The sequence below is a fragment of the Salvia splendens genome, chromosome 18, assembly GCF_004379255.2.
Source record: "Salvia splendens isolate huo1 chromosome 18, SspV2, whole genome shotgun sequence".
NCBI lineage: Eukaryota > Viridiplantae > Streptophyta > Magnoliopsida > Lamiales > Lamiaceae > Salvia > Salvia splendens.
In genome coordinates, this window is record NC_056049.1 from 25199005 (window position 1) to 25225582 (window position 26578).

Below are 26578 nucleotides of genomic sequence, written 5' to 3' on the forward strand. Positions count from 1 at the left end.
ATAATTCACAATATAAAAAAATTACAAATACTAAATTAGTAAAATTTGATCATAATACTTAATATACTATTACATCATAGATATTTACTCAAATAACCACATCTGATATGAGTCTCTAATAACATAACCACATCTCAATTCACGACTTTTACATTGCCTTTAATTTGATGACTTAGCAAAACCAAAGAGTCATGGTAAGATGTCAAAGTCAAATGCATTTTTCATATTCGAAGAATACACATTGCATTTTATATAGCGGCTATAGCTATATCAATGACAAGAGAATACTCTCTGCAAATTGTACTTAACTTTATTTATTATAATTAACTCGGTATTATCTAATACTCAACAATTTAATGCTCGATATCGGCATGTAACTATACTAATAATAGGTATATACTTACTAAAAAAATTAAAATTATAAATTTCATCACATTAATAAATTATATTATAAAATTTAGAAAATGTTATATAGTCAATGTATAGATCAAAAAATATCGTCAATGTCTCTCAAATATGAGTAATAATTTAATTTATTGTACATATGATCATATCTATAGGTGTGTATAACAACAATTTAAGTATACCACTACAAATTTGATTTACAAAATACTAATAAAATGATAAGTAACTTAATTTGAAGAGTAAATTATAATATATAATTATCATTTTTGCATTCTAGTTTTTTTAATAAAAGATTATCAAATACTAAAGTATATATGAGAGAAAAAAAGACAGTGTATAAAAAAGAGAATAATTTTTTTTTGCAAAAAAATGAACTATTTTGGGACAGCCCAAAAGGAATACTACAATTCAACTATTTTTGGACAAAGGGAGTAATGTTTAATTGGTTACTGTTTATTAAAATCTCAGTATTTCAAAACATTTTTATTTTTATTTTTTTAAATATAGAGTATTTTTAGCATTATTAATGTTTTGATTATGTCTTTATTACTCTTTTGATAGATTTCGTATAATTTTATGATATTATTATTATCGGTACTTTTTTAGCTTTTAATCTAAATAAAACTTAAAATAAATTTATGATATTATTATTATCGGTCCTCGAATCCCCCACGTCTTTAGGTTAGGACTCCCTCAGAACACATCCTTTGTGCAACATGAAGGTGCCAATCTATTAAGTGTCCTAAGATATCTGGCTACTTCACCTTCCCGTGGGGTTTGAACAATGATGGCTGCTTTTGTCACCAAATGCCGCAGCTAAACCATCTTCTTCCATATAATACGGTGGAATTGAAGAGAAGACGACTTAGTGTCCACTACCAGAGTTTCAAGGTAGAGTAGACTAGATTGGCTTTTCGGGATGAAATCAATCTCATCACAAGATAGAGATATGTACCTCAAATGGATAATAATCTTCAACTCGCAGGGAAAGCTGGTGAAATTGACGCATCTGCACTCCAGAACCCTGAGCAACTTCAACCATTTATGTATCTTGGAACTTTTCTTACAACTCAGTACAACCTTCTCTTCCTCCTTGAAACATAGAATAGAACGTAGATGGGATTCCTTTGGTTTACTATAAAGGAATTCAGGGATATTAGAGTAGATACATAGACGATGATTGTTTGGTGATAGAGAAATTGGACCATCTCCGGTCATTTCGATCCCTTGGTAGAAATCTTTCTCAACAGCTTTATATTTGCAGAATGCATATATTAGTTTATGCAGAAGCCCTTCTCAACACTATTCTCTCTCTTACTTTACCATTTTTTCACTTTAACTATTTATTATCATTTTTATAAAACGAGTACGCAAAAGTGACCGAGACTCCTAATGGTGGACAGAGGGAGTACATAATTAATGTGTATAAAAACATAATGTTAAGTCATGAATTTTTAATTTTTCAATTGTTTCATCCATGCACGATGACTTGAAACTTGCACGATGGTTTGAAATTTGCACGATGGCTACTCTGGCTGATGATGCTCGATCTTGAGCACGTATTCCAGCCAAAGTTGCCAGACACTCTTGGTAGACTTATAACAATGATATATCTCGGGTAGTGGCAGACTCAACTCCCAATTTTTATCAAAAAAATTGTTCTACCTCCAAGTGTTGGAAGTAAAACATACATAAGCATTCTTTCTAGATCCATATGGTGTATGTAGTTTCTTATGCATTTGTTTTTTAGCGAAGCTTACCACACCAGGTTCCCTTAAAAGCACATCAAGGTCACTCTCGGTGCTCTTCAGACACTTTAGGGCACCTTCGTGGATGAGACACCCCTCAGTCGAAGGTGAATTACATACACCATTCAACATTCGCAAATGGATCTCACATAAGGAGCTCACATATGGCATGTAACATATCATTTCCCTATAAATAAATTAGATTATAGAGATTTAAAACTTATTTGAAAAATCAACTTCTTTACATTTTTCTATTAAATAATGGTGGTGTTTACTATTTTTTCTTTAAATTTTCACCAATAATCATGTCTCATAATCTCAATGCATATTAATATATAGATTATAAGTATGCTGTATGCATAGATATAGGCATAAATTATAGTAAGTTTTTCATTATTTACAAAGCCTCTAAAATCCATGTAAAATAATTTTTCAGTGGATTGACTGTAAGTCCCTAAATGGCTAAATTTATAGTATATTTTATTGCAGAACATTGAGGACCTACAACGAAAAAATGAAAAATATTTGTTATATTGGATTAAACCAATGTGTTAGAAACAAAAAACAAAGGAAGCAAAATTATAGTGAAAACATTAATTGGTAAATGCATATATTAGAGGCTTGATGAATAATATAAGTTCTTAAGTACGTATATGGAGTAACTTTATATTATGTTCAATTAAGGATTTTTAATATGCATCGAATAAAGAGAATGTGGGGTTCTTTATTAATTTTGACAGCTATTGGACTTTGTTGGCCACCTACTAACTACAACTGTATTTTTAATTTTTGGTCTCCTACTTGGATTACTCCTATTTTATTTTCAAATTTATGGGTTGACAAAGAGAGTTTTATATACATAAGAAAAGTGCTTTAAATTAGAGTTGAAATTTTGGTATATAATTAAACTTTGATGTGCAGTTGTAGTAGTAGTATAGTTGTAATATTAATTTATTGAAAATGATAATTCCGGGAAAGAACGACCCTGCGAAAACGAAATTTAGGAATATGTTATTTAGGGTCAGAAAATACATAGTTATGAAAATATAAATATTTATGTGATGTCATGATCAAAATCAATTGTATTTATTGGTTGGCTAATAGACACTCAATTCTAAAACCCTATCTTTCTAGATACGAATTCAGGGGGGTATTTATATAGCGAATATACGTTTTCATTTAAACAAAAAATATTTGTATAGTAAATACAGATTGCGATATCCTTTAGCGTTGAACTAGTAGTATTTCTCTACTCAAAGTCATAATCATCTAAATTTTATTATAAATTGTGCCATAAAGAGCGGGCACACTCTCTTGGGTTATATTTTAGTTTATTTTATTTTATTTTTATACATGTATATTATCTTCATCCTTTTCAGGTGGATAATTTAGTTTTGATAGTTCATAAGATAATTGATAACCTTGTTTCCTAAAACCGAGGGATGCTCGAATACATTTTATTTAAATCACAATAAGTTTTAAAAATTTATTTGTACTCCGTATAAATGACTAGAATCCGAAACTATAAATGCTGAACTGCATTCCCATAAAAGCCAAACGATTTTTTCAGGAAGCATAACTTAAAGGCTGAAAGCTCATCCTGCAATCAAGAAAATGATGAAAATAAGCTTTCATAAAGAAACTGCATGACTGTCTGTGTGTATGATGTGTGTGTGTGTGTGAGAGAGAGAGAGAGAGAGAGCTGACATGGTAGTCATCCAAGTAATCATCAGGATCATGCTGCAAGAAAATGATTCAAGTACACTTAATAAGTTGTAATTACAAACTAGTTCACTAAATCAATCAACAACAAAGATCATTAATGAAATGAAGCTTCTTTCAAGTTTCAACTACCCCATTGACATTTAATATCCCTTCTTTCAAGTTTTTTTTTTTTGGCTGCAAAAAAAAAACTTTATTTTTCATTCCATTCTTTGCGGTAAATGAGTAAGTTGATGTATGCTGACTAACTGTATGCAAAAAAAGTAAAAGTAAAAGCCAGGTGATCAACTTTAATCTACTCTTTCTCACTCATAGCTTTATCAAAAGCTACAATGTGATCAACTTTAATCCATTATTTCTCACTCACCGGGAATCGGATTTGAGAAAGTGAATATACTACGGTCATCTATGCGGAACGTAGATCGACGCTATATCATTTAATTTTCCAAAATTAAATGTCTCGTCACATTTATTATTGGTCAAACTTCGTTGACCGGACATCTTAAGATCAAGATTCCTACAATGTCCACCGCAATCCAAGGTACTTCAGTGCGATGAGCTTATGAAGTGTGTCAGGCAGTTTTGGCCGGAATACTCCTTCCAAATCCAGTGAATTCAGCCAGATGAAGTAGCCCATTGAGATGCAACGATCTATGAAATTTCCTATATCCTCTCCCACTTTCCTTCCTTCTTGAGTATTGAATGACACGAAGGAGATCACATCTAGCAGTGGATGGGTAAGAATCGGTTCCCCAACGATTTAAATGAAGTTGACATCGTTACAAGTCGCAACCGTTGTGATCTACCAGCCGCCTTATCACGATAGGTAATCTGGTCGAACACTAGTTCTTGATTCCCGATCTACTTTCCTTGATCCTATACAATTAGTACACATTTAATTTCATAGACCTATTTACACACATTAATTGATAAAGAAAAAAATATTACTATAAGCTAAACTCTTTTCATTATCCTTATTTTAACATCCTAGATACAAAACATAAAGTATTTCCATTATTATTCTTTTAGCTTCTAATCCTTACTGCACTGGATCAACATTTTACTACTGCTATTAATTCATTCGGAAACATTTAGAGGTTTGTCTTAACATATTCATATACCAATAGAAGTCTAATTTACAATCCAACAAGATTCACTTAAAGACTCCTAATAGTTTGGGAGATATTCTCATTTTCCCACAGACTACCAAAATCAGACAGTTTCTGGCAACATTTTCTAAACAATATATATAAATGGTATTTCTACTCTTTAATTCATCCTAAAATTCCAAGAACAACTAGAAACCATATAGGTAATTTAGAAATTATTTATTCAATTTTATCTCTAGTTCAATTACCCAGAATAATTCTGATAAAATGTACGAAAATAAGGCAGTTTACCATAATTTCGACAGTTTATGGTCATATAGTTCAAACAATTTATACATACAGTAGAAGAACTCCTAAATTCTCCATAAAAATCAGGAAACCTCTAGACTCATCAGAGTTATTATAAAAATTGTTAAACCAAAGTTTTAACCTGTCTAAACATGCTTAATAATTCAAACTCCCGACTGTCTTCTAATTTACCACCCCCGATCCTATTAATATGAATTGCAAGATTTTGATCGGTTAAATATGCAAATATACCTAAGTACATAGTTGGTGATCAATTGTAACATAAAATATGTACGCATACGTTTATCTCATGAATCTACTCTTCTCAAACCATGTGCTTTCTGCTCTCCCGTTCGTCCCTTTTCTTTTTCTAATTTATACCCTTTTCTCTCGTATGTGTATATATATGTGAGCATACTAATGGCAGCTAATTAATCCACTTGTATATGGTTTCAACTAATCCACCAGGACACAAAACATGCAGTAATTCATGGAATTACACGTGCCCTCTCCTATACATATTTATAAAAAAAATAAACTTATTATTTTAGATTATATAAATAAATACAAATAGAGCTAATTTACAAGGTCACGCTTATCTACTTTACATACACTATATACGTGTAGTTTAATAAAATTTTACACGCCCTATACTCACCTTTTGTTAAATGGATCCACATTCTTGAAGTTAAAATAGAATATTACATATATCTTAGCTATAATTAATTATACAAACAACTGTAAACAAAAGTCATAGTAAAATAATATTAAAAAAATACATAAAGAAATTTAGTTAGGCTATTAGTACGTATACAAATATAAATACAATCACACATTATTACACATATACATGCATTTAGAATAACTATTTAGTATTTAAAGCAATATTACATAATTTACGTAAATGATTTTATTACTATATATTTTTCTTTTCAAGAATCATAACCTTAAATATTACTATCTATGGTATCCACTTAATATTCCATGACACATATAATTAATTAAAATAAATATGTTAATATGCAAAATGATGCATGTTTCGGGTTAGAGATGTCACAGATGGTGTTGTTGGTACTATGGAGTCGGGAGGAAAGAGAACGAAGTACTCCAAGCAACGCCTCAAATGAGATGTTAGACTTCTCTGTGGTGCTGAGGAAGACGTCCCCGGACGAGCCTCTTGGAGAAGTTTTGAGACCTCGTCGTGAGCCTCTGTGATCTTATCACGGATGCTTCTTTGAGAGACAACATATGTTGATTGCATTGTATATTGAGGCCGCATTTTTCTGCATCACCTGTTTGGTGTCAGTCTCGGGCGAGGACTTCCATTTGGCCGATCAGTCTTGTCAAGTTGTCGAGCATGTCTCTTGATCTTGATCAGTAAGGGCTTCAGCACTTTCCAACAGAGGTATAAGTCTCGAGCTTCATCCAACTTGCTACCTTATCCCCATCCATAAACTGTTTTACTTGTTTAAGAAATGGTTGCATCATATTAGGCGCCATGTTAAGGGTGAAGTTCCCTTAACACGATAAAAGGCAGTCGCCGGAGCTTTGCCGGTCGATCAAACCAAGATTTAAGATTGTAAAAAAGATAAAATACGTAAACGCTAAAAAGATAATTTCATATTTCTTGATTGGAATAGAAGAATAAGATATCTCCTATTTATAAGACTATAATGACTTAGGGAATAAGAAATAAAGATACTACGAATATATGGAAAGATATGTTAATTCAATACTAAACTAAATAAGAGAGATTTGAGGATATTCTTGAGATATTCACGTATCAACTCCCCCACGGTTGAAATCCACCTTGTCCTCAAGGTGGGAACCACGACATAACCAAGAGTGTCGCGGACCTAAGCTTTGGCGAGACCCCCCCTCCTGGATCAAACGGTCGGTGCCGATAAAGGAACAAACTTTGTATACGAGATCGACACCATGACTCAATTATGCCGGTGAACACAAGCTTTGTTGCTCCAATAAATCTACTATTAGATGGGCTCTTAACTAGAATAAAGTTATCTGCACAACCGACAACATTCTCCTCAAGCAAAGCCTCGATACCATATTTTATTCTCAATTCATGATGTGTTGGAACAATAATTCCATCCCCATTTTTGTCATCATATGACTCAACGAGCAATTGAGGTCTCATATTGTCGTTCCTGAGGATCACTTTGCAGGACTCGTTGTCTAGAACATCAAGAGTAACACCATTATCATTGTGAGTAGCATTGTTGAAAACATCTTTAATGTCCTCAGGAATATCCTCACTCAATACCATCGTGGGAGGATTTTCAAAATTCTCCGCAGCTATATTCTCCTCAAACCGAGCGGTCACACGGGCGAGCAGGGCCGCTTGGTCCAATCTATAAACCCGTAACTTCTTGTTGTAATCGTTTACGGCGACTAGCGATCGATCCATGAGGTTGGTAATATTGTTGAGACCACGCGGCTGCCCCGAATCAATAAACTCCCGGTGGTGTTGAGGCAGGGGCGTGGAGCCAGATTGTGGCTGGACCGTAGCAGGCAGCAACGCTGTGCCGGTGTGGAAGGTCTGTGGGCAGCGGTAGCTGGGTGGGTCCCAACATGAGGGTTGACGGGGCTGCTCGGCGCGGACATTATGAGGCTGGTGGTGTAACCCCGGATACCCGGCGTTAGGATTTTGTTGAGGAACTGGTCCATCTACGAACGGGAGCGGCGACTGATAGCGGAGCCATGGCGGGTCCCAGCAGGTGGGCTGTCGGGCCTGGTAGGCCGGCTGTGCATATGGGTCTGGCCCAATCTGGTAGTTGTGCGGCTGCTGTACCTCGCGCTGGTAGGCGTCGCGAAAATTGTGTGGTTGGGTATATGAGCCTGGGCTGGTCCAGGTCGGCTGACCAAAGGGTGTCGTCACGTTTCCAGTCAGCGAATTCAGTTGTGGTACTCCCAATGGTCCAAACGTCATAGTGTTGTCGGGCGGGTCTGGATCTGGTTGCGGTGGCCCGCGGAGCTCTCCCTGGCGACGATCGGTTAGGGCCAGCCGGGCCTCCAGGTGAGTAAGTGCAGCACGGATGCGGTCAAGCTGAGCGGCGGTCAGATCTGCTGTGTTAGCCTCCTCTAGAGGCGGCAACAGAGGGTCTTGCGGCAAGTCCTCCATGGGAAGCATACCCCAAGGCTGTCGTTGCTGATTTTCGATGGTGTAACGAGCCATGAGTACGAAGATGAAAGCACCAATTGTTAAGGGTGAAGTTCCCTTAACACGATAAAAGGCAGTCGCCGGAGCTTTGCCGGTCGATCAAACAAAGATTTAAGATTGCAAAAAAGATAAAATACGTAAAAGCTAAAAAGATAATGTCATATTTCTTGATTGGAATAGAAGAATAAGATATCTCCTATTTATAAGACTATAATGACTTAGGGAATAAGAAATAAATATACTACGAATATATGGAAAGATATGTTAATTCAATACTAAACTAAATAAGAGAGATTTGAAGATATTATTGAGATATTCACGTATCACGCCACGGCTGAATTTTATCTGGATTGGACGGTCCTCCCTTTTGTTTTGAATTTTATCTGGATTGGACGGTCCTCCCTTTTGTTTTACAGTGAAGAATTAGAAAAGGAGATGCAAGAAAATGATAGTAATAAATACTCCTCCTATCTAGTAGACTAGTACTATTAGCCCTCCCATTTCAATAGTGCGTACATTGATTGAAGTGTTCTATTTGCAATATTCAGACTAATTAATTAGTACTAATAAACTACATTTATCTAGTGTATAACAAATGAAATAAATTTCGACACTTCAATCAATGTACGCACTCACGAAGCCGGAAAATTTAAGTATTTTTTGGCATTTTCAATTACATCGATACTTATTCGCATTCATATATTTTTTTATTCATCAAGTATATATTTTATATTTTTATGTACTCCAGTAATTAACTCTCCAATTGCATGCTATGCCTATGAACTTGATAATGATATATCACATAGTAGTAAATATACTTATTGATTGTTAATTAATTCATCTTACTAACTGAAATCATCTTTTTAATCGTGATCAAACGGATAAGCTATAGGATTCAAAGTTAAAATAGCCAAGTTTGAGATTTTAATAGAATAATTATTTCAATATTTATTTATTTATTTTAAGCTTCGTTTAAAGTAATTAAAAAAGTGGTGAATCATAGTATTTGTCGAGAATACTCGGATAGTCAAATCAAATGTTGAGGAAGTGAAGTGTTGACCGTGGTCGTTGCTTCCGGCAACAGCGACAACAGACAGCACGATGAAAACTTAGAGATCTGTCCGAATCTTCAGGTTTTAACACCAAAAGCAGCGGTTAGCTAGGACGACACTATAGCCGCATATAGCGATGGCTGGCGTGTAAGTCCGACGGCGTGCATGCTGCGGTGATCAGTAGTAGTATTGATGATTTCCTCCATGCCATTATCTTAGAAACGATATGTGGGTTAACCTTTAGATCAGTGTTGAGGAACTCCCTCTTCAACCACTCCTCTAGCTCAAGAACAATGGACACGAACTCGAGTGAAAACTACACAAGACTCAATCTCTCTACTTCTTGCTCTCACATCTGTTACACAATTGCGGAATGAAGTGTGTGTGTGTGTGCACACTACACCTTAAGTATGAGTGCGTGTGAGCTCGGGCTCTTCTCCTCTCACTCAAGTCTGTTGTATGCCAATTATAACCGCCTCATGATCCATGTTGGCTATTGCTACGCGCCATGTCACCCAACACATTCTGATTTTTTCAGCCAGTCAGTCAAAATCGTCGAGGTTTGCTATAGTTTCTGGAAAATGAAATACGTAACAAGTAATTTATGAAACATAATCAGTCTAATATGGATAATAAGAACAACAATTGGGACATGGAATCGATCACATTATACCGACTATTTTTGTGCATTGAGTGACAACAAACTAACATACAATACAAGCACAACAGATCAACCGGGTCACACAAAATCACAAAAAAAATACTAGTATTATATATCATCTCTACAATCTCACTGCACGCACCATCGTAAATCTGAAAAAATTCACATACCTCTTCTTGAGCCTTCTCCCGTGAAAATTTCAGAACGAAACAACGAATTTATAATCATTCTGATTAGGTCCGCAAGTAAGGTGAGGGGCATATGTGTTATTTAGGCTCCTTCAATCAATGAAAAACATGAAAATCAAACGTAACCTATCTATGCCCACTACCTTCACACGATTAATGTTATTTGTTCCAAACCCATCTCTCTAACCAAACTGTTGGCAATTGAAACTAAAAATATAACATATAACTGTCTCACATCGGTGTCAAGAGAAAATTGAAACTAGTATATAAGTCTCATGGGCCCCTACTCCTATCACCAATTGGTTTTAGGATGGAACCCACAGATTTCTATCATGGTATCAGAGCGGGTCGCCGACTGTGGGTCAAATTTAACTGACCCAGCAGTATATCTGGGACGAAACCGAAAAAATGACTGACCCAGCAGTATATCTGGACTTAAAAATTTGGGCCAAGTTGTCCAACTTATCGAAAAAAAATTGGGCCGATTGTCTAATCGATTAGAAAAAAGTCCAACCCCTCCAAGGTTCACCTTGAAGGGTTTGAGGGAGGGTGTTGACAATTGAAACTAAAAATATAACATATAACTGTCCCACATCGGTGTAAAGATAAAACTGAAACTAGTATATAGGTCTCATGGGCCCCTCCTCCTATCACCAATTGGTTTTAGGATGGAACCCATAGATTTCTATCACAAACGTCTTCTTAAAATGCATCTATAACTAAATTGTAACATTACATCATAAAATCAAGACTCAAGATTATTCAGTATTTGTCTCCCTGATCTCCCATATTTTTAAAAAAATTGTTTGACTTTATGTAGTAAAGTGGGTACATAAGTTAGTAGAATATGAGACCTATTTTTATATATTAGTTTTATAATAAAATGTGAATGAAATGAGTTAGTGGAACGTAGGGTCCATTTACCAAATATAGTAAAAGTGAATTGGGACATTTATTGGTGGACAGACGAAAAAGAAAAAATGAGACATTTAATAGCGGTCGAGGGAGTATTTCTTTTGGCTAAATAGTGAGAAAGTAATAAAGCAAGAGAGAGATTAAGTAAAGTAAGAGAGAGATTAAGTGTGATTGACGATCCCCCATATAATGTACATTCCCCATATAATGTACATTATATGGGAGTGGTACATTATTACATATGGGGGTGGTACAATATATGTGCATAAAATGTACATGGTTTGACGTTCTGACAATACTTAGCGTTCTGACCTAAATACACCCCTGGGTCTAAAAATCCATCGTAAAAGTGTTGGAACGAAAAAGGATCTGAGGGTATGCACAACCCCGTTCTTGATCCAGGCTTCAAAACATTAAATTGCATTATTTACAACTTCACCCTATATAACTATTAAAATTAAAAACATCGAACATTATATTTCGAAAAATTCATTGTTCATTCTGAAATTATAAATTGCAAACCCTAGAGATTAAAATATAAAGTCCTAAAAATTGAAAACGTTGAACAATTATACTTCGAAAAATTCAAATGAATGAAAGTGTTTTAGAGTTTAAATAGGAAACAGAATTAAAAAAGAAATCAACTTTAAAAAAATGGGGTCTGGGTCCGGCCCGAGCGCTTGCAACACCTAGACGCGGCCCGTCCGCTTGCAACATTGAGTCGGACTGCAACTAGGCGCGGACTCAAGCCCTCCACCGGCCCTAATCGCGGCCCAAACACAGACTCCCTCACCCACAACGCACGTAGGCCCGAGCTGGACCCAAAGTGTTGTCCGGCCTGAAGCGCTGCGGATGTTCTCAAAGATTATATCTACGCGACCATAAAATATTTGATTAAAATAATTATACTTCCTTCGTGCTATAAATATATGGCTATGATATGAATGGTAATTAAGATTAATTGGTAAAGTAAGAGAGAAGAGGGGAAATGATAGTTAAAATAGTGCTACTAGAGTATAAGTTGTAAATAAAGTAAATTCTGATGGACGGATGGAGTATGTATCCAACTAATGATTCGGAATTTCACTTTATAGATAAAATTGACACGCTTTTTAAGAATGTATTTGAATTAGATTGGATAATACCAAACTATCATGTCTTAAAATACTCATGATTATGCCATCTTGTTCTCGTCGTATGATCGTATCCACCCCTTTAAATTTTTTAACTGCATTCCTAATTTACACCTCATAATCAATAAATTAGTTTGTAAATCAATACTTATTAGAGGTTAACTGCTTTCAAATTTACTAACTTGTTACAATTTACTATTACTCCTATGTTTTATACAAATTCTATAAACTATCACAACAGCAATTCAACCTTTTGTTTTGTAGCAAAATGAAACGTCATAACAACATAAACTTTATTTCGAGGTACGTGTACAACGTCATTTTACACTCTTAAGTATTTTTTGCCATTTTGGAAAAGAAGGTGCATCATTTATTTTGATTCCTCGTAAATATTGGGGTGTGAATATATGGATACACAATAAAAATCATATTATAATTGTTACAATTTATAAATAATTGTCAACAACAAAATGAGGTCAATCAATTATTGTGTTTTTTCTTTTTCAATTTTTTCGAAAACCCAAATTATGACGTCCTTTTTTAGAGACTAAATAACCATTACTTACTCCTTTCAAATTATAGTAACACAATTTTTTATATCTGTAAAATGTAGTATAACACTTTCTTTGATCTTTTAAAAACTTAACATTCTTGGTCATAATATTATACTAGTACTATTAGTAAAAAATGAAATAAGAAATACTAGTATATTTTTTTAATTTATTGGGCCGCCGATTGTCCATTCCCTTGCCTATATCAGCACGTCACAGCTAGTATAAAATAATCGACCCATTTTCATTATACACACACTGATAGACACATTATTGTGTGTGTATATATTCTGTATGTATATACTCATTGTCTCTCTGAAGCTTCCTAATCTTCTCACCATGTGAGATGTGATTCTCTATTTCTCATGTGATAAAGCTGTTTTGGATTCCCCTCACTTCACCTCTTTTAGAGATCTAATCTCGAAGAAAAAACACGGAGAGAGAAAAACGAATTAGAAAATTATTCTGTTGTAAGCACTTTCTTATGTCTTTGGTTTTTTTTTCCGGATTTCCTTGCTTTCTTCAATTTTCTATTAATATATAGATGTGCTTTCTGTGGTTCATGTACACATTCCATGTTTTAATGCTGTGAGCTTTCTCTATTTAATTGTTTGTGTAAAAGTGTGTTTGAAGCTCATTGAGTAAGCAGATCTTTAGTTGAGTTCATGTGATTTGGTTGTATTTGTGATTAGGATTTGCAATTTATTATTAACATACAAATTTTACTTCTGTAGGGTTTTTACTAGCTGCTTCCAGTTTAGGAGATTTACGAGAATTGGAGCAGTCATTTCGGAGAAATTCGAAGAGTTATATTGTTAGGCATTTGCTTCGTTTTTAGTCTTCTGAGCTTCTTGTGCGAACTGAGGTTGGCTTTGTAAGTAAAATTGTTTGGTGTTGGAGATTGTGCATTTTAGAGATTGCGGATTATGGATAAGGATAAATCTCACCATGGGAACGCACTTCCGCCGTCAGGGAGATACCCTGTTTTCTCTCCACCTGGGAGTAGTTACAGTGCCAAGTTGGAGCAATCTGGTTCATCGAGTTTACCTCCGTTGGGACCAGGCAGTTCATCAGAGCAGGGTCATTTTGGTCATGGTATGCAGTCAGATTCTAGGCAATTTAGTCATGATATAAGCCGCATGCCCGACAATCCACCGAAGAATATTGGTCATCGACGTGCTCACTCTGAGATTCTTACACTTCCGGATGATATTAGCTTTGACAGTGATTTAGGGGTTGTTGGTGGCTTGGATGGGCCTTCTTTTTCTGATGACACGGAGGATGACCTGCTTTCCATGTATCTTGACATGGATAAGTTCAATTCTACATCTGCAACTTCATCATTCCAAGTTGGCGAGTCGTCTAATACAATGCCAGTGGAGCAAGGTCTTTCATCTGGTCCATTGGGAGCAGCTGGTCAATCTTTAACTGAAAAACCGAGGATTAGGCATCAGCATAGCCAGTCCATGGATGGGTCGACTACTATCAAATCAGAGATGCTCATGTCTGGTTCAGAAGATCCAGTTTCTGCTGATGCTAAGAAAGCCATGTCTGCTGCTAAGCTCGCTGAGCTTGCTCTTATTGATCCAAAGCGTGCTAAAAGGTAGTAGCATTTTCATTCTGACTGAATATTATGTTTCCATTACTTTCTTCCATGGTAAATTTGCAAAATTTTGAAAATGCTATTTGCATCCTGCATGTCCATGTTAAATTTTAGTTCGTACTTTCTCAGGTTGAGTCAATTTGTATTACAGTTATGTGCATTTACTACTATTTAATTATCACTGTTTGTATTTAGTTGAAGATAACATCATGTCTTCAACATTAAGAATGTGAAGAATATTGCCAATTCATATTAATTGTTGATCTGAATTGCCTGTAACCTTCTATTTATGTCTACAGTTAGTGTGTCAGTTACTATAGGAATGCCTACAGTTAAGTTTCGTAAGAATATGTCATTACGAGGAGATATCCTTAATGTCCTTGTGCTATTTTAGCTGACCAGCATGTCTTATGATTTCTTCTAACAGGATTTGGGCAAATAGGCAGTCAGCAGCAAGATCAAAGGAACGTAAAATGAGATACATAGCTGAACTTGAAAGGAAAGTACAGACTCTGCAAACAGAAGCAACTTCGTTGTCTGCACAGTTAACTCTACTGCAGGTGACTTTAGCCTCTTTCCTGCATCAATTATTAGTTCATGCTGGCTGCTAGCTCCAATAATCAATCCCACTTTCCTACTCCCTTGAAAGAAATAAATAACTTGTACATCTTCTGAGTCATATGCTTGTTGACTGAAACTTCAACTCTAGACAATAGATGGATTATGTAAATAAGAAAGGATTGAAAGGAAGAGTTCAATGAATAATATGCCGTGTCAGAATTGGTTAGGGTTTTATGTTTGAGTATGCATTTATCTGGAAATGAATGTGATTTGGATTTAGCTGAAATGACAGAATTGCACAGTTTCTCTTTGGTTATTATATTCATTGCTCGTGCAATCATGCATGTTTCTCTGTTTTTTCTTTCGAATATTGTTGCCCGTGTAATCATGCACCGACCTAGTATCTTTGAGTATATCTATAGAATGTTAATTGTGTCTTGCATTTTTAAGCAGAGAGATACCAATGGGCTTACAGCTGAAAATAGTGAACTCAAACTGCGGTTGCAGACGATGGAACAACAAGTGCACTTACAAGATGGTAAAAATATCTACGCTTACATTTTATCCTTCTGTTTCTTACACTCTTTCCTATCTAGCTTTCTTGAAATAAGAAGATGCAGAATGGGGCTGGGAAGGAAGCAGAGTATTGGCTTTAAAGTCTGATAATTTACTCTTGCTAATCTTATTATGTTGGTTTGAGTGGTTAATTTATTTGACCATTTCATCATCTATGCATCAAATCATTACTGAATTTAATTTTCTTAAGATATCTTTTTCTAAGTGCCTGCTCTAGAGAACTGGTTGATCTTCCAAAGTACTCCTACTCCATAAAATGTCTTTTTGGATTTCTACTACTAATGTCATAGAAGTAAACATGAATCAAGTGAAAATGAAGAATAGATTGGTGTTACTCTTTGGCATGAACTGTCATAGGATTGATGAGGGAAGAATTTTGGTTTAGTGCTTATATTATTAAGGGGTTTTCGGTTCGCAAGATTATATCTCATTATTAAATTTGTATTTTGTTTGGTTCATGAGATTGAATCTCATGACTTAATCATAGATGGATAGTCATGCGATAATTAGTCATAGCCAACACCCTCCTACTAAATAATCTCACAACTTAATCCTAGATTATATCTTTGCTAGTACTATTTTATCTAGGAAACCGAACACCACCTTAGAAGATTAGATGACTAATGTATTTGTAACACTGAATTGGTATATCTTTCGCATCCTACACAATAAAAGCTAACAGATATTCTCCTTCACTCAAACTTCAGCTTTGAATGACGCTTTGAAAGAAGAGATTCAGCATCTCAAGGTTCTAACTGGTCAGCCAATGTCTAATGGTGGAGCTATGATGAACTTTCCTGCATCCTATGGAGCTAATCAGCAATATTTCTCCAACAGTCACACAATGAACACATTGCTGACGGCTCAACAACTTCAGCAACTCCAGCTACATTCTCAGAAGCAGCAGCACCACCAATTACAGCAGCGTCAACTTCATCAGTTTCAGCAGCAACAGATGCAGCACCAGCAGGAGCAGCAGCAATCGCAGACTGTTGATATGAAGCTTAGAAATTCTATGCAATCTCCTATGGAAAAGGACCGTGCCCCCGACTCATCATCGAAGGACTAGACATGGAAACAGGCACGCTTTTTAGGCAGAAGGCCGCATATGTCATGAATCTCTGTTGTGATCTCTTAGCTCAGTTACTTTGGTAGTCTGATTTAGGTAAAAATGCACAATATTGGTTTTAGTAGGCAGTTTATTCAATTTGAGCTCACTCCATATTTGTTTCATTACTCTCACCTAGTGTATTGAGTTCCGAGTATTATGTTAGTGTTCACATGCCTGTTCAATTTTTTTTTTATTTCTAGTAAAAAACAATCTTTCAGCACCTTTTGACGTATAGTCGGTTAAGATCAATAATTTTATGTTTGATCAAAGTATGTTTCATTGCATGATTTTTTCACTGAATTTCCCTTCATAAGAAATTAATACGGAGTATCAGAATAGGTGAGCTAATAAAATTATTGATATACTTTTAGATAAAATAGGTCTGAAGTATTCATATATTGATAACCTAGTGATGATGAGGAGTACTCCCTCCGTCTCATAATATACGTCACACTTTTATTTTTAGTTTATCCTATAAAAGATGTCACATTTCATTTTTTAGAAAAATTTCTATCACATTAATATAAATATACTATCTCTCTTCATCTAACACACAAAATAACATCTCCTAAAATTTCGTATCATTTCTCAAGTATGCTATCTATTATAAGACAGAGGGTAAAAGCAATGTCAAGTCAACACATCTCAAAATGTGAGTACTCCTATATTGTAATCAAACATACTCCCTCCGCCGTAACAAATAGACAAAGTTGTAAATGACATGAGTTTTAATGTGCAATTAGTAAAGTAAGATAGAAGGAGAAAAAATGTGATGGAAAAATTTAGTGGATTGTAGAGTCTATATCTAAAATGACGTGGAGTTAATATTGGTTAAAAATTTTCATTTATAATTAGTTTAATTTTAGTATAACAAAATGCGTTCTTTTAAAGATTATCTTTAACTCGGGGGGTAAAACAGTAATGTCAATAATAAAAGTAATTGCACCAATATAGCAGTATTGTTATTTTTATAGCAGGAAGTAGAATATATGAATTGCTTGACCTACAATATGCCTAACTACATCTACATGTGCATGTGTCACATCAAAACTGAATCTAATACATGAATAAAACAAAAAAATGCATTGCAAATATGGAAACACATAGTGAACACACTACCAAACGCGCAACATAGAATACGAAAATTGCAATAAAATTTCTCACATGGGAAACCAGATGTGATGTAAATTGTGGTTCACTGATCAATTCCAAATAAACAGTTTATTACATCATGTAAGTGCATTCAATTGAACACTAGTTCACACAACCTAGTTAGGGATCTGATTATACCATAAAGTAAACAGCAAACTGCCTACATGACTGTATATCCGGGACCTCCGCCCCCCTCTGGTACTGTCCACTCGATATTCTGTTTCGGGTCCTTAATATCACAGGCCTGCAGAACGTAAAGAAAAATCGAACTCATCAACTAGAACGATTTTATCAAAGAATCACAACATTATGATAGCATCAACGGTTCATCTTTTTCATGGTGGCAACTTCACGTTGAGTTGTTTCTGGAAGATTCTTGATACGCGCATTTTCTAACGATTGATGTATGGAGCATACGAATTAGTAACGACTGTACCTTGCAATGCAGGCAGTTTTGAGCATTGATCTGTAGCTTCTGATGGCCATTTTCATCTGCGGTGTACCTATGATTCGTGCAAGGATCATCAACGAGGACTGGAGATAAACGACTCGGATTGGATGATTTTGTTATTAAGTGTACTTACTCATAAACACGAGCTGGGCAATATCTTGATTCAGGTGCAGCATACACGGGCAAGTTTACAAGTTCAGGAATTTTGGGGTCCCTCAGGCGAAGGTGAGCTGGTTGGTTGTGGTCGTGATTTGTACTGCTCCTTAAAGAAAGTGAAAATTGAAATTGGAAACCATGTTATAGCAGGATTAGCAGAGTTCAAACATGACTGATATAATATGACAGAAAGAGAGAGAGAGGGTACCTGTACAAAGATGTTGGTACGTCAAAAGATATAACACCATCAGGCTTTGGGTATTCAATCGGGTTCCACTTCTGCGCTTCCTGCAGTTTCAAGTATGGCGAAATAAGTAAAGAGCATAGTTGCCGCCTTCATTAAATAGGTAATGAAAAATACCATCCCATTAAATATGAAACATTTGGGAATCGACACGGGATTTTATGTAGTGTTGTTTTGTGAGTAAGAGAGAGTAAAGTAAGAGAGATGAAAAAGTAGAGATAGAGTTGTTTCCATTTTAGGAAACATTTCATTTTTAATTGGACAATCCAAAAAGTAAAACGTTTCATTTTTAATGGATACATAAATCACGGATTCATGATTATTAATCCCAACTAAAGCAAGAAAAGTGAACCATGATTATTAGCCCCATAAAATTTTACATCTCGTCAAAAAAAGATCTTACATCTGTTGCCTCGTGATCAGGTTTTCCATGCTTCAGTGTCCATGGAGATCTACCCTTCATTATATAACTGGATAAGGAAGCACCAAACAGATGGTAATGTACCAGCTAAAACATGAAGACAAGTCTAGAACAACGTTTCACAAAGAAGTTTTTGATGAAATAATGGAATAGTTAAAACAACGTTTCATAAAGAAGCTTTTGATGAAATAAACGAATAGCTAATCTTACTGTTCCAAAGCACTTAGTGCCAGACCAGGATATAGACCATAATCAAATGCCTGCAATGTAGTAAGAGATATTTTAGTTCCCTCTCAAATAATTATTTTTAAACAAATCATAACACTCACCGGACGATAATTTCTTGCACTGTGAAGCTCTTTCCATACCCAAGAACTTCTTAAACTGTCCCAGAAGGCTTCTAATGATGAGCCTTCGCGAACAGCTCGGAATGCAGATTCCGCAGCTAGCATTCCTGATAAGAAGAGAGAGATTTAGATTGACATAATAGTGAAGTATGAAATTAAATAAGACGGAGACATTCTCTCAGTCCAAAAATGACCTGCCTCCTTTAAAGGTAAGAGCAAAACATCTATAGTGGGAAGCTTTTTGTTATTTTTTAATTTGGATAATAATAATTTAACGAACAATATGAAGAATTTTTCATTATGATTTCTCTTACAGAATTGCCCATCAGATGAAGCTTTAATAAAAATTTATAGATCAATACCTGATTTCATAGCAGTGTGGGATCCTTTTATTTTTGGTACATTTAGGAAACCAGCCGAACATCCTATGATTGCTCCACCAGGGAAAACTGGATATGGTATGGACTGCAATATAACTAACATCATATATAATTGAAATATGTTTAAACACTAATGTATTTTTGAAAATTAAAACTTTTCTTCCAATGACCATATAAAGCTACAATTGATTGTTTCAATTCTTCAGTTATTTGTTATCTCTTTTGTTTTTCATGTCCAGTTTCATTGTAAGTTGGAGAAGAATGAACTGCTTGATTCACCTGGTAGCCACCTTCGTTCAACGTTCGAGCACCATACTCAAGGACAGTACCTCCTTCAAGCAGAGGCTGAATTGCAGGGTGATGCTTAAATTTCTGAAGAGAGAGAGAGAGAGAATAAAGATAGATCAGTACCATATTCAGAACTCTAATGAAAGATCAGTAAGCATGCTTTAAGTAAAATTTTCAGTTTGTTGATGAATCCAGTGTGAAGCACTATAAAAAAAATACGAACGAGCTGGTCAAGCTTTACCTGAAACTCTTCATAAGGATTCAAGTAAGGATTGCTATAGTTCAAGGCAACCACAAATCCAAGAGCAACCTATGGAGGGGAAAAATAGAGAAACCCAAATTTATATCAACAGCTCAAGACCATCATAACATCAGTTATCCACATCTAGAAACGTTAGGATCCCACATGGATTCTACACAAAGCTACAATCTTGTGATGTCTTTACATAAGAAAACTATTTGGGAACAATGAGGGTATGTAGAATTAGTGTATTGCAGAAATGGAGGATACGATTAAAGCACGTGGCATGGGGTAATCGTGGGAAACTGGAACCAAATAAAATGCTAGCAAATAAAAGCTATTGATGGGTGGGAAATTACAATTTTTTTGTCTATATGAAATGTAGATGCTTAAGAAATACCTGTTTATCTTTCATATGATACAAGAAAGATCCCCCATAGGTCTTGGGATCCAGGGGCCAGCCTATAGTGTGGAGCACAGAGCCAGGATGATGCTTGTCTTCATTAATCTCCCAAACCTGACAAATTAATAATCTAAGGAACAAGGTTCGTTCGTTTCATGGATACAGTAGCAGCAAAATTGTTGGTATACAGCTCTTAAATTAGAGGTTTTAGTATCATATTGGAAAATTACTAGTTAGAACACTTGCAATATACGCCTCATTTTCGCATGAGAGAAAAGTATAAAAGAATATTATCAGTGTCAATGTTTCCACACTGTTGAAATGTCCCTATAGAACATTTATATGGAGGCTCGTAGTGACAAACATACAAAGATGAGGTGCATGTAAGAAGATAATGAGAAGCTCACAACCAGAAAATAATAGACCTTCTAATGTGCAAGGTTCAGCAGGAAAATGGAGCTCTCTCGCGTAGAATGCTGCATATATACCTCTTTAATTCCTAAAGCATAAGTCTGATGTTGCCCGTGCCCTTTTTCTCGCAAGTTGTACTTACTTATAACTTTCTGCGTGTATCATATGATCTCAAATCAATTTACATCTCCATAGATAATTTGTCAGCCAAGATGTTCTTGGTAATGATACAGATAACAGCTCATTCAGAATTACCTCCGATAGAGACCCTCGACAGCCTTCTGCAAATAGAGTCACATGGCCTGCATCAAGCATACGAAAACGAGATGCTTAGTGCCAGAGACAACCATTTACTTGTTCATTTTAAGACAGAGCAAATTGTGATATGATTTGAGTGTTCATTACTACTATACTATAAGAACCAGCACTATTGCACAATACATATGCTATATCTAAAAATTGCAATATCCACAGTATGGTGCCCCGCACCCAAAGATCCATATCCATTTATCCATGAAGAAGAATGTGTACACAACATGACTTGCCTTTTAATTCCACACCCGGCTGAAAAATGTCTTTTTTAGAGCCATCTTTAGCCACTCCCATATCATTGGTAGCAATGCCGACTACCTTATCAGTTGAGTCATATAGGATCTGAAGAATAAATTGATAGAGTGAGAGCATAAACTTACGAACATAACATTGATGAGCCGGCCCCAACCAATAAGTACCTCGCTAGCTGCGAAGCCTGGGTATATCTCAACTCCTAATTCTTCAGCCTTCAAACCCAACCAACGTACCAGCTGACTCAAACTGCAGAAGTAGCTCCACATTAATATATGCGTCACAAGCAACAGTTCCTAAATCATTCTACACATTGAAATATAAATTCAGTCTGATCACGTCTCCCCTGATTGTAGAGCTGATGATCATGAACTTTTATTTTCTCATTGGATGGTACATGGTTCCAGTGATTCAAATTACCATAAACAAGATCATGAGAAGATAATTTCTTTAAGGGAGGCTTAAAAGATTATTACCTTATGACATAATTTCCTCTGTTATCGAAAGGAGATGGTAAGGAAAAAGCTCGAGTCTTAGAAAGCAACCAAAATTTATCCGACGAAACAGGGACATAGATGGGTGCCTGGAAGTTGTGTTGATAATTAGAATTAAAACATTGCAATGAAGACTATTAATATGCAGCAATATCATTCAAACAACCAAAAGAATGCTCTTTTCTATCATTGTCACACAATAAGATCAGATTTTATCAGCAAGATTGAAAGTTTGTCAACTAAAATAGAAGAAGCAAAAAATTGTCAGAAGTTACTTGAATTCATTTTTCCTCGCCAGTGGTTTCATGATCTCACTGAAAGTCTGGAAGATGTTATCTCCATAAAAATGCTAATGGAATGCAAATTAGAGTGTAGCTTTTCCACTAGATAGGAAAACAATGTTCACAAGCCAAGTCATAAAATGCATATCCCCAACTAAAGAAATTTTATAATCTTGAAAAGCTAAATTTCAAAACATATTTTTCTTAAATGGAAAAAACACACAAACCTCCTCTTGTTTCCAATTTGGCAGAAGCTCATCCAATGCTCGAGGCTCAAAAACATTCCCAGATAGTATATGAGCACCTAGTGTACAAAACAGAGGGAATAAATGACAAAGAAGAACAGAAAAGCAGAAGCTGCTTGTGCTTGAACATATCCCATAACAAATTATTACTGATTAGAAACACACTTCATATATATAGCCTCCATTTAATCAGATTGCTTAAAGGTTAATTTTCACAAATCTCATATTTCAATTTGTTAGTAATTCTCTACCTTTCTCAAGCCACAGAGAATATCTATAAGTGCTTCAATATTTCTTTTGAAGGAATAAGAAGACAAATTAAAATTTTGAATGAGCAAATGACTAGTTTCATACCTACTTCAGCTCCCTTCTCCACAACACACACAGACAAATCAACATCATTTTCCTTACAAAGTTGCTTCAATCTTATTGCAGCTGACAAACCAGCAGGTCCCGCCCCAACAATCACCACATCATAATTCAAACACTCTCTCCTCACCGATTCACTGCAAAAGCTCCTCACTCTACCGATCGAATTCGGACTGAAATCCGCGAAATTCGAAGGAGCAAACCTAGACAGGCAAAACCCTATATAATTTCGACTAAAAGGTGCAGTCTTTGATGAACACGATTGAGCAGAGGTGGTAGAGAGATGGTGATACAGAAAAATTTGGATTCCGGTTACGGATTTTGATGATTTGAATTTGGAAGAGGAGGAGATGAATTTGAGCATGATTCAAAGAATTAGTTATGTTAACTACTGATAAAAAATGTAAGCTTTGAAGTTGATGCTATTTAGTTCAAACGAAGGGATGTGTAAAAAACTCGGACTTCGGTATTATTGATTTGTGTATTTATCGATGTTTTTTGGTTGAACTCAATAATAGTATATTGTAAAAAAGCTCAAAGTAAATTAATACTATTTGCATTATATTTGGTGATAAATTTCTCCTCGTCACTAACTACAAGAAATAATGAGTTTCGGAAATATCACAGTAGGTGCATTTGGAAATATTTGATATATTTTGGATACTAGATTTAATGGTGAATATCAATATGGAGAAAATAAATCTAGATTAAATTAAAGTTGAATAAATAGAATAGGACGTGGAAACACGTGGAGATACGTTTGTTTTATTTAATTATTTAAGGATAAGCTCCGTGGGGGATTAACATGAATGCGACTTTTGTCGATCTTTATAGCATCTTTTTTTAACTATTTTTTAAAACAATTAACTCGGTAATTAGAGTTGATTATGTCACGCATCATGATCTTATTTTATCTATATAAGAATAACTCGGATAATAAGAGATGATTATGTTAAAATCTTGAAATTTTGTCACACATGATGACCTTGTCTCATTTATATAAGAGTAGATAACCCTCTATTTAAGAGGCTTCTTATTTCTAATAAATTATTCCATAAATAACGCCTAGCTACATGCATAGTCATGAATATCACAAAACTAAGCAAAAAAAAATGTAGGAGCATGAAAAAAGGAGTACAAAACAATGTAACATAAAATGATTCTACAAAGTGTAAGGCAGCATAGCAATGTGGTTATGAGCCACAGTTCCAATCCACAATTTCCCATCAATCTCTCTAACCTCACTCACTAGCTTCATCACTTTCCCTTTCCTATCATCAAGAACGTCCAAGATCTCTCCCTCGCCATTCAATCTCACCACCATCGTGTACATCGGCGTTCCAGCCGATTCCGCTAGGTATTTCATTGGAACCGGCAGCCGGAAATAGAGGCTCCGCATCCACGGATAATGGATCAGAATCTCTTGCACCGCTGTTCTGCAACAGTCTATCGCCACCCAGAAATCCCCTCTCTCGCTTATCCGCACGTTGTCTGGGAACCCGGGAAGGTTTGCGGCCACCTCTACCTTGCCGGACTTTGGCCCCTCCAAGAAATATTTCATGATCCTACACTTTAAGTGGTTACTACGTGTTCTAGCATGACTTTCTATGTCGAGATGCACATTTTATGACAAACATAGTAACACGACGGAGTACTAAAAAATAGTACTAGTAGTATATGTTATTATAATATAATATGGTGAGATAAGCAAATATCTAGAATCATAATGTTTCATATATTCTCTTATTATTGCAATTCTATCTAAACATTGAATTTCGAACTAATATCAAATATACGTATTTTTTGCTTTGAAGACACCCTACCCTAAAAATAGACACATAAAATTAAATTTGGGTATAGTGAAGAGCCTAGCTATTTTTATAGTCACGTACATGCATAGGCGTTGTAGTGTTTGAAGCTAGACGTAAATAATAAAATTACCTGCAATTCGTAGTTTCAGTGTAGAAAAGGAAAGATTGGTCCTTGGACAACTGCACCCCATTTGGAAAAGCTAATCCTCCATGAACTACGTGTGTAGTTTTTGTGGGAGGATCATACCTCAAGATTCTCCCCGTTGATTCCCCTTCCAAAAGTATGAAGAAATGATCCCTACATTAATTAATCTTCCAATTTCATCACCACAATTTATATACACATACATAAATTAGGAACTTACACTCTATTGTATCTAGTACTCGAATCCGTGAAGAAAATGGAACCATTTTGATGAATATCAAGATCATTAGCAAAAAGAATTGGTTGGCCATCCACATGTGTTGCTAGTGGTGTTGCTAGCCCACCTTGGCCTCCCACCACCATCACCCCATAATAAGCATCCGCGATGTACAAATCCCCGCTTTTCACGTCGAATCTCAGCCCGAGAGGCCGTCCACACTCTGCCTCCACCTTCCACTGCTTCTTCGTCGTAGAGTCCACCCCTTGCACACAAACTTTCTCCGTCCTAAAAAAATAGTACGTTCAACATTAATGGTCAATAATTTGGACTAATTAGACATGCCAAAAAAAAAACAATTAACCGGACTCGATTGGGCCGGCCGGCTTACCAGTTAGGTGAGACGAGAGCAAATGTCTCCCAGCCCACGTCTTCACCCATCCACCGCACAATGCGACCATCGGCCAGACCCGAATACGGGCCCCGGCCTGAAGGGTCAAACTCGAGGGACTCGGGCCCAAATGTCTCGTTCTTGAAGAGCAAATTGCCTAGCCCTAGACGGCTCCGGTCGTCCCAAGGCCAGCTCTTCATCACTTGTTTGTAAGGAGCAATGTCGTTTCTCACCGGCCGGAAGTCACGGCCAGCGATCGGGCTCATCCCGAAAGGGTCCATCATTATAAAACTCAATGCTAGAAAAAAGAGAAGAATGTAAGGGTGCTGCAAGAGATGTATTCTCCTCTCCATGAAATGATGATGATCAAGATTTTTTATTGGTTAGTGTAATTTGATTGTGGTAGGATTATAGTGTTGTATAAGTATTACTCCATAAGAGAGGGATGGTGGAATTGATCATGAGATTGTTGTGTGGAATTATGTGGTTTGGGAGTAGGTTTTATGATAAATCATTAATAATGTCATGCTTATCTTGTTCGTCTCGTTATAGTTGAGAAGTGGAAAAGGAAATTGATGATTTCTTCTTGCAATATAGGTTGTGTTTTTTTTACCTTACGAGATGCAAGACTTCTTCAATTCTTGGCTGATTATGACTTACTACAACAAACTATATATAGTTTGTATGTATAATTAATGTGCATATCCAAAGATGAACAACACAGTGTGAAGTAATGAAATTCACACGGTATGTCATAGAGATCGTA

General features: G+C 35.7%; 3 protein-coding genes across 6 annotated transcripts; 1 reads left to right on the top strand and 2 right to left on the bottom strand.

Annotated features, from left to right (window-relative positions):
* Positions 1-13208: 13208 nt before the first annotated feature.
* On the top strand, positions 13209-16970 carry LOC121775951 (probable transcription factor PosF21). Of its 3 annotated transcripts, none has more exons than XM_042173059.1 (5): positions 13209-13420; positions 13685-14553; positions 14981-15113; positions 15565-15652; positions 16398-16970. In XM_042173059.1, exons 2-5 carry the CDS (start codon positions 13877-13879, stop codon positions 16757-16759), a joined length of 1260 nt encoding a protein of 419 aa, XP_042028993.1. In that variant the 5' UTR covers positions 13209-13420; positions 13685-13876; the 3' UTR covers positions 16760-16970. The 3 variants fall into 3 exon arrangements, with proteins under 3 accessions (XP_042028993.1, XP_042028995.1, XP_042028994.1); XM_042173061.1 differs by having other exon boundaries at positions 15568-15652; XM_042173060.1 differs by lacking the exon at positions 13209-13420 and adding an exon at positions 13492-13591.
* Positions 16971-17935: 965 nt separating this feature from the next.
* LOC121777270 (electron transfer flavoprotein-ubiquinone oxidoreductase, mitochondrial-like) lies at positions 17936-23706 on the bottom strand. 2 transcript variants are annotated; one of them, XM_042174462.1, is made up of 18 exons: positions 23234-23706; positions 22862-22938; positions 22336-22442; positions 22027-22108; positions 21841-21949; positions 21551-21597; positions 21373-21447; positions 20882-20998; positions 20482-20550; positions 20232-20324; positions 19935-20037; positions 19555-19679; positions 19436-19485; positions 19208-19274; positions 18769-18848; positions 18538-18660; positions 18390-18456; positions 17936-18197 (listed from the first exon to the last, which is right to left on the bottom strand). In XM_042174462.1, the coding sequence occupies exons 1-18, from the start codon at positions 23610-23612 to the stop codon at positions 18114-18116; spliced, it is 1854 nt and encodes a 617-aa protein (XP_042030396.1). In that variant the 5' UTR covers positions 23613-23706; the 3' UTR covers positions 17936-18113. The 2 variants fall into 2 exon arrangements, with proteins under 2 accessions (XP_042030396.1, XP_042030395.1); XM_042174461.1 differs by having other exon boundaries at positions 18538-18666; positions 23234-23705.
* A 673-nt stretch (positions 23707-24379) lies between these two features.
* On the bottom strand, positions 24380-26215 carry LOC121776364 (protein STRICTOSIDINE SYNTHASE-LIKE 13-like). Its single transcript, XM_042173534.1, has 4 exons — positions 25813-26215; positions 25425-25709; positions 25190-25357; positions 24380-24813 (listed from the first exon to the last, which is right to left on the bottom strand). Exons 1-4 carry the CDS (start codon positions 26163-26165, stop codon positions 24411-24413), a joined length of 1209 nt encoding a protein of 402 aa, XP_042029468.1. The 5' UTR covers positions 26166-26215; the 3' UTR covers positions 24380-24410.
* Positions 26216-26578: the final 363 nt, after the last annotated feature.

Excerpts from the sequence above, each read along its gene's own strand:
- LOC121775951 (XM_042173059.1), top strand. The coding sequence starts at position 13,877 with ATGGATAAGGATAAATCTCACCATGGGAACGCACTTCCGCCGTCAGGG. Across the intron at positions 14,554-14,980 it reads GATCCAAAGCGTGCTAAAAG|GATTTGGGCAAATAGGCAGT; the intron begins GTAGTAGCATTT and ends TTCTTCTAACAG. Across the intron at positions 15,653-16,397 it reads ACAAGTGCACTTACAAGATG|CTTTGAATGACGCTTTGAAA; the intron begins GTAAAAATATCT and ends CTCAAACTTCAG.
- LOC121777270 (XM_042174461.1), bottom strand. The coding sequence starts at position 23,612 with ATGCTCAAATTCATCTCCTCCTCTTCCAAATTCAAATCATCAAAATCC. Across the intron at positions 19,275-19,435 it reads GCACTAAGTGCTTTGGAACA|TTATATAATGAAGGGTAGAT; the intron begins GTAAGATTAGCT and ends TTCCTTATCCAG. Across the intron at positions 18,198-18,389 it reads AAAACTGCCTGCATTGCAAG|GCCTGTGATATTAAGGACCC; the intron begins GTACAGTCGTTA and ends TACGTTCTGCAG.
- LOC121776364 (XM_042173534.1), bottom strand. The coding sequence starts at position 26,165 with ATGGAGAGGAGAATACATCTCTTGCAGCACCCTTACATTCTTCTCTTT. Across the intron at positions 25,358-25,424 it reads AGTACTAGATACAATAGAGT|GGATCATTTCTTCATACTTT; the intron begins GTAAGTTCCTAA and ends TAATTAATGTAG. Across the intron at positions 24,814-25,189 it reads ACTGAAACTACGAATTGCAG|GATCATGAAATATTTCTTGG; the intron begins GTAATTTTATTA and ends CTTAAAGTGTAG.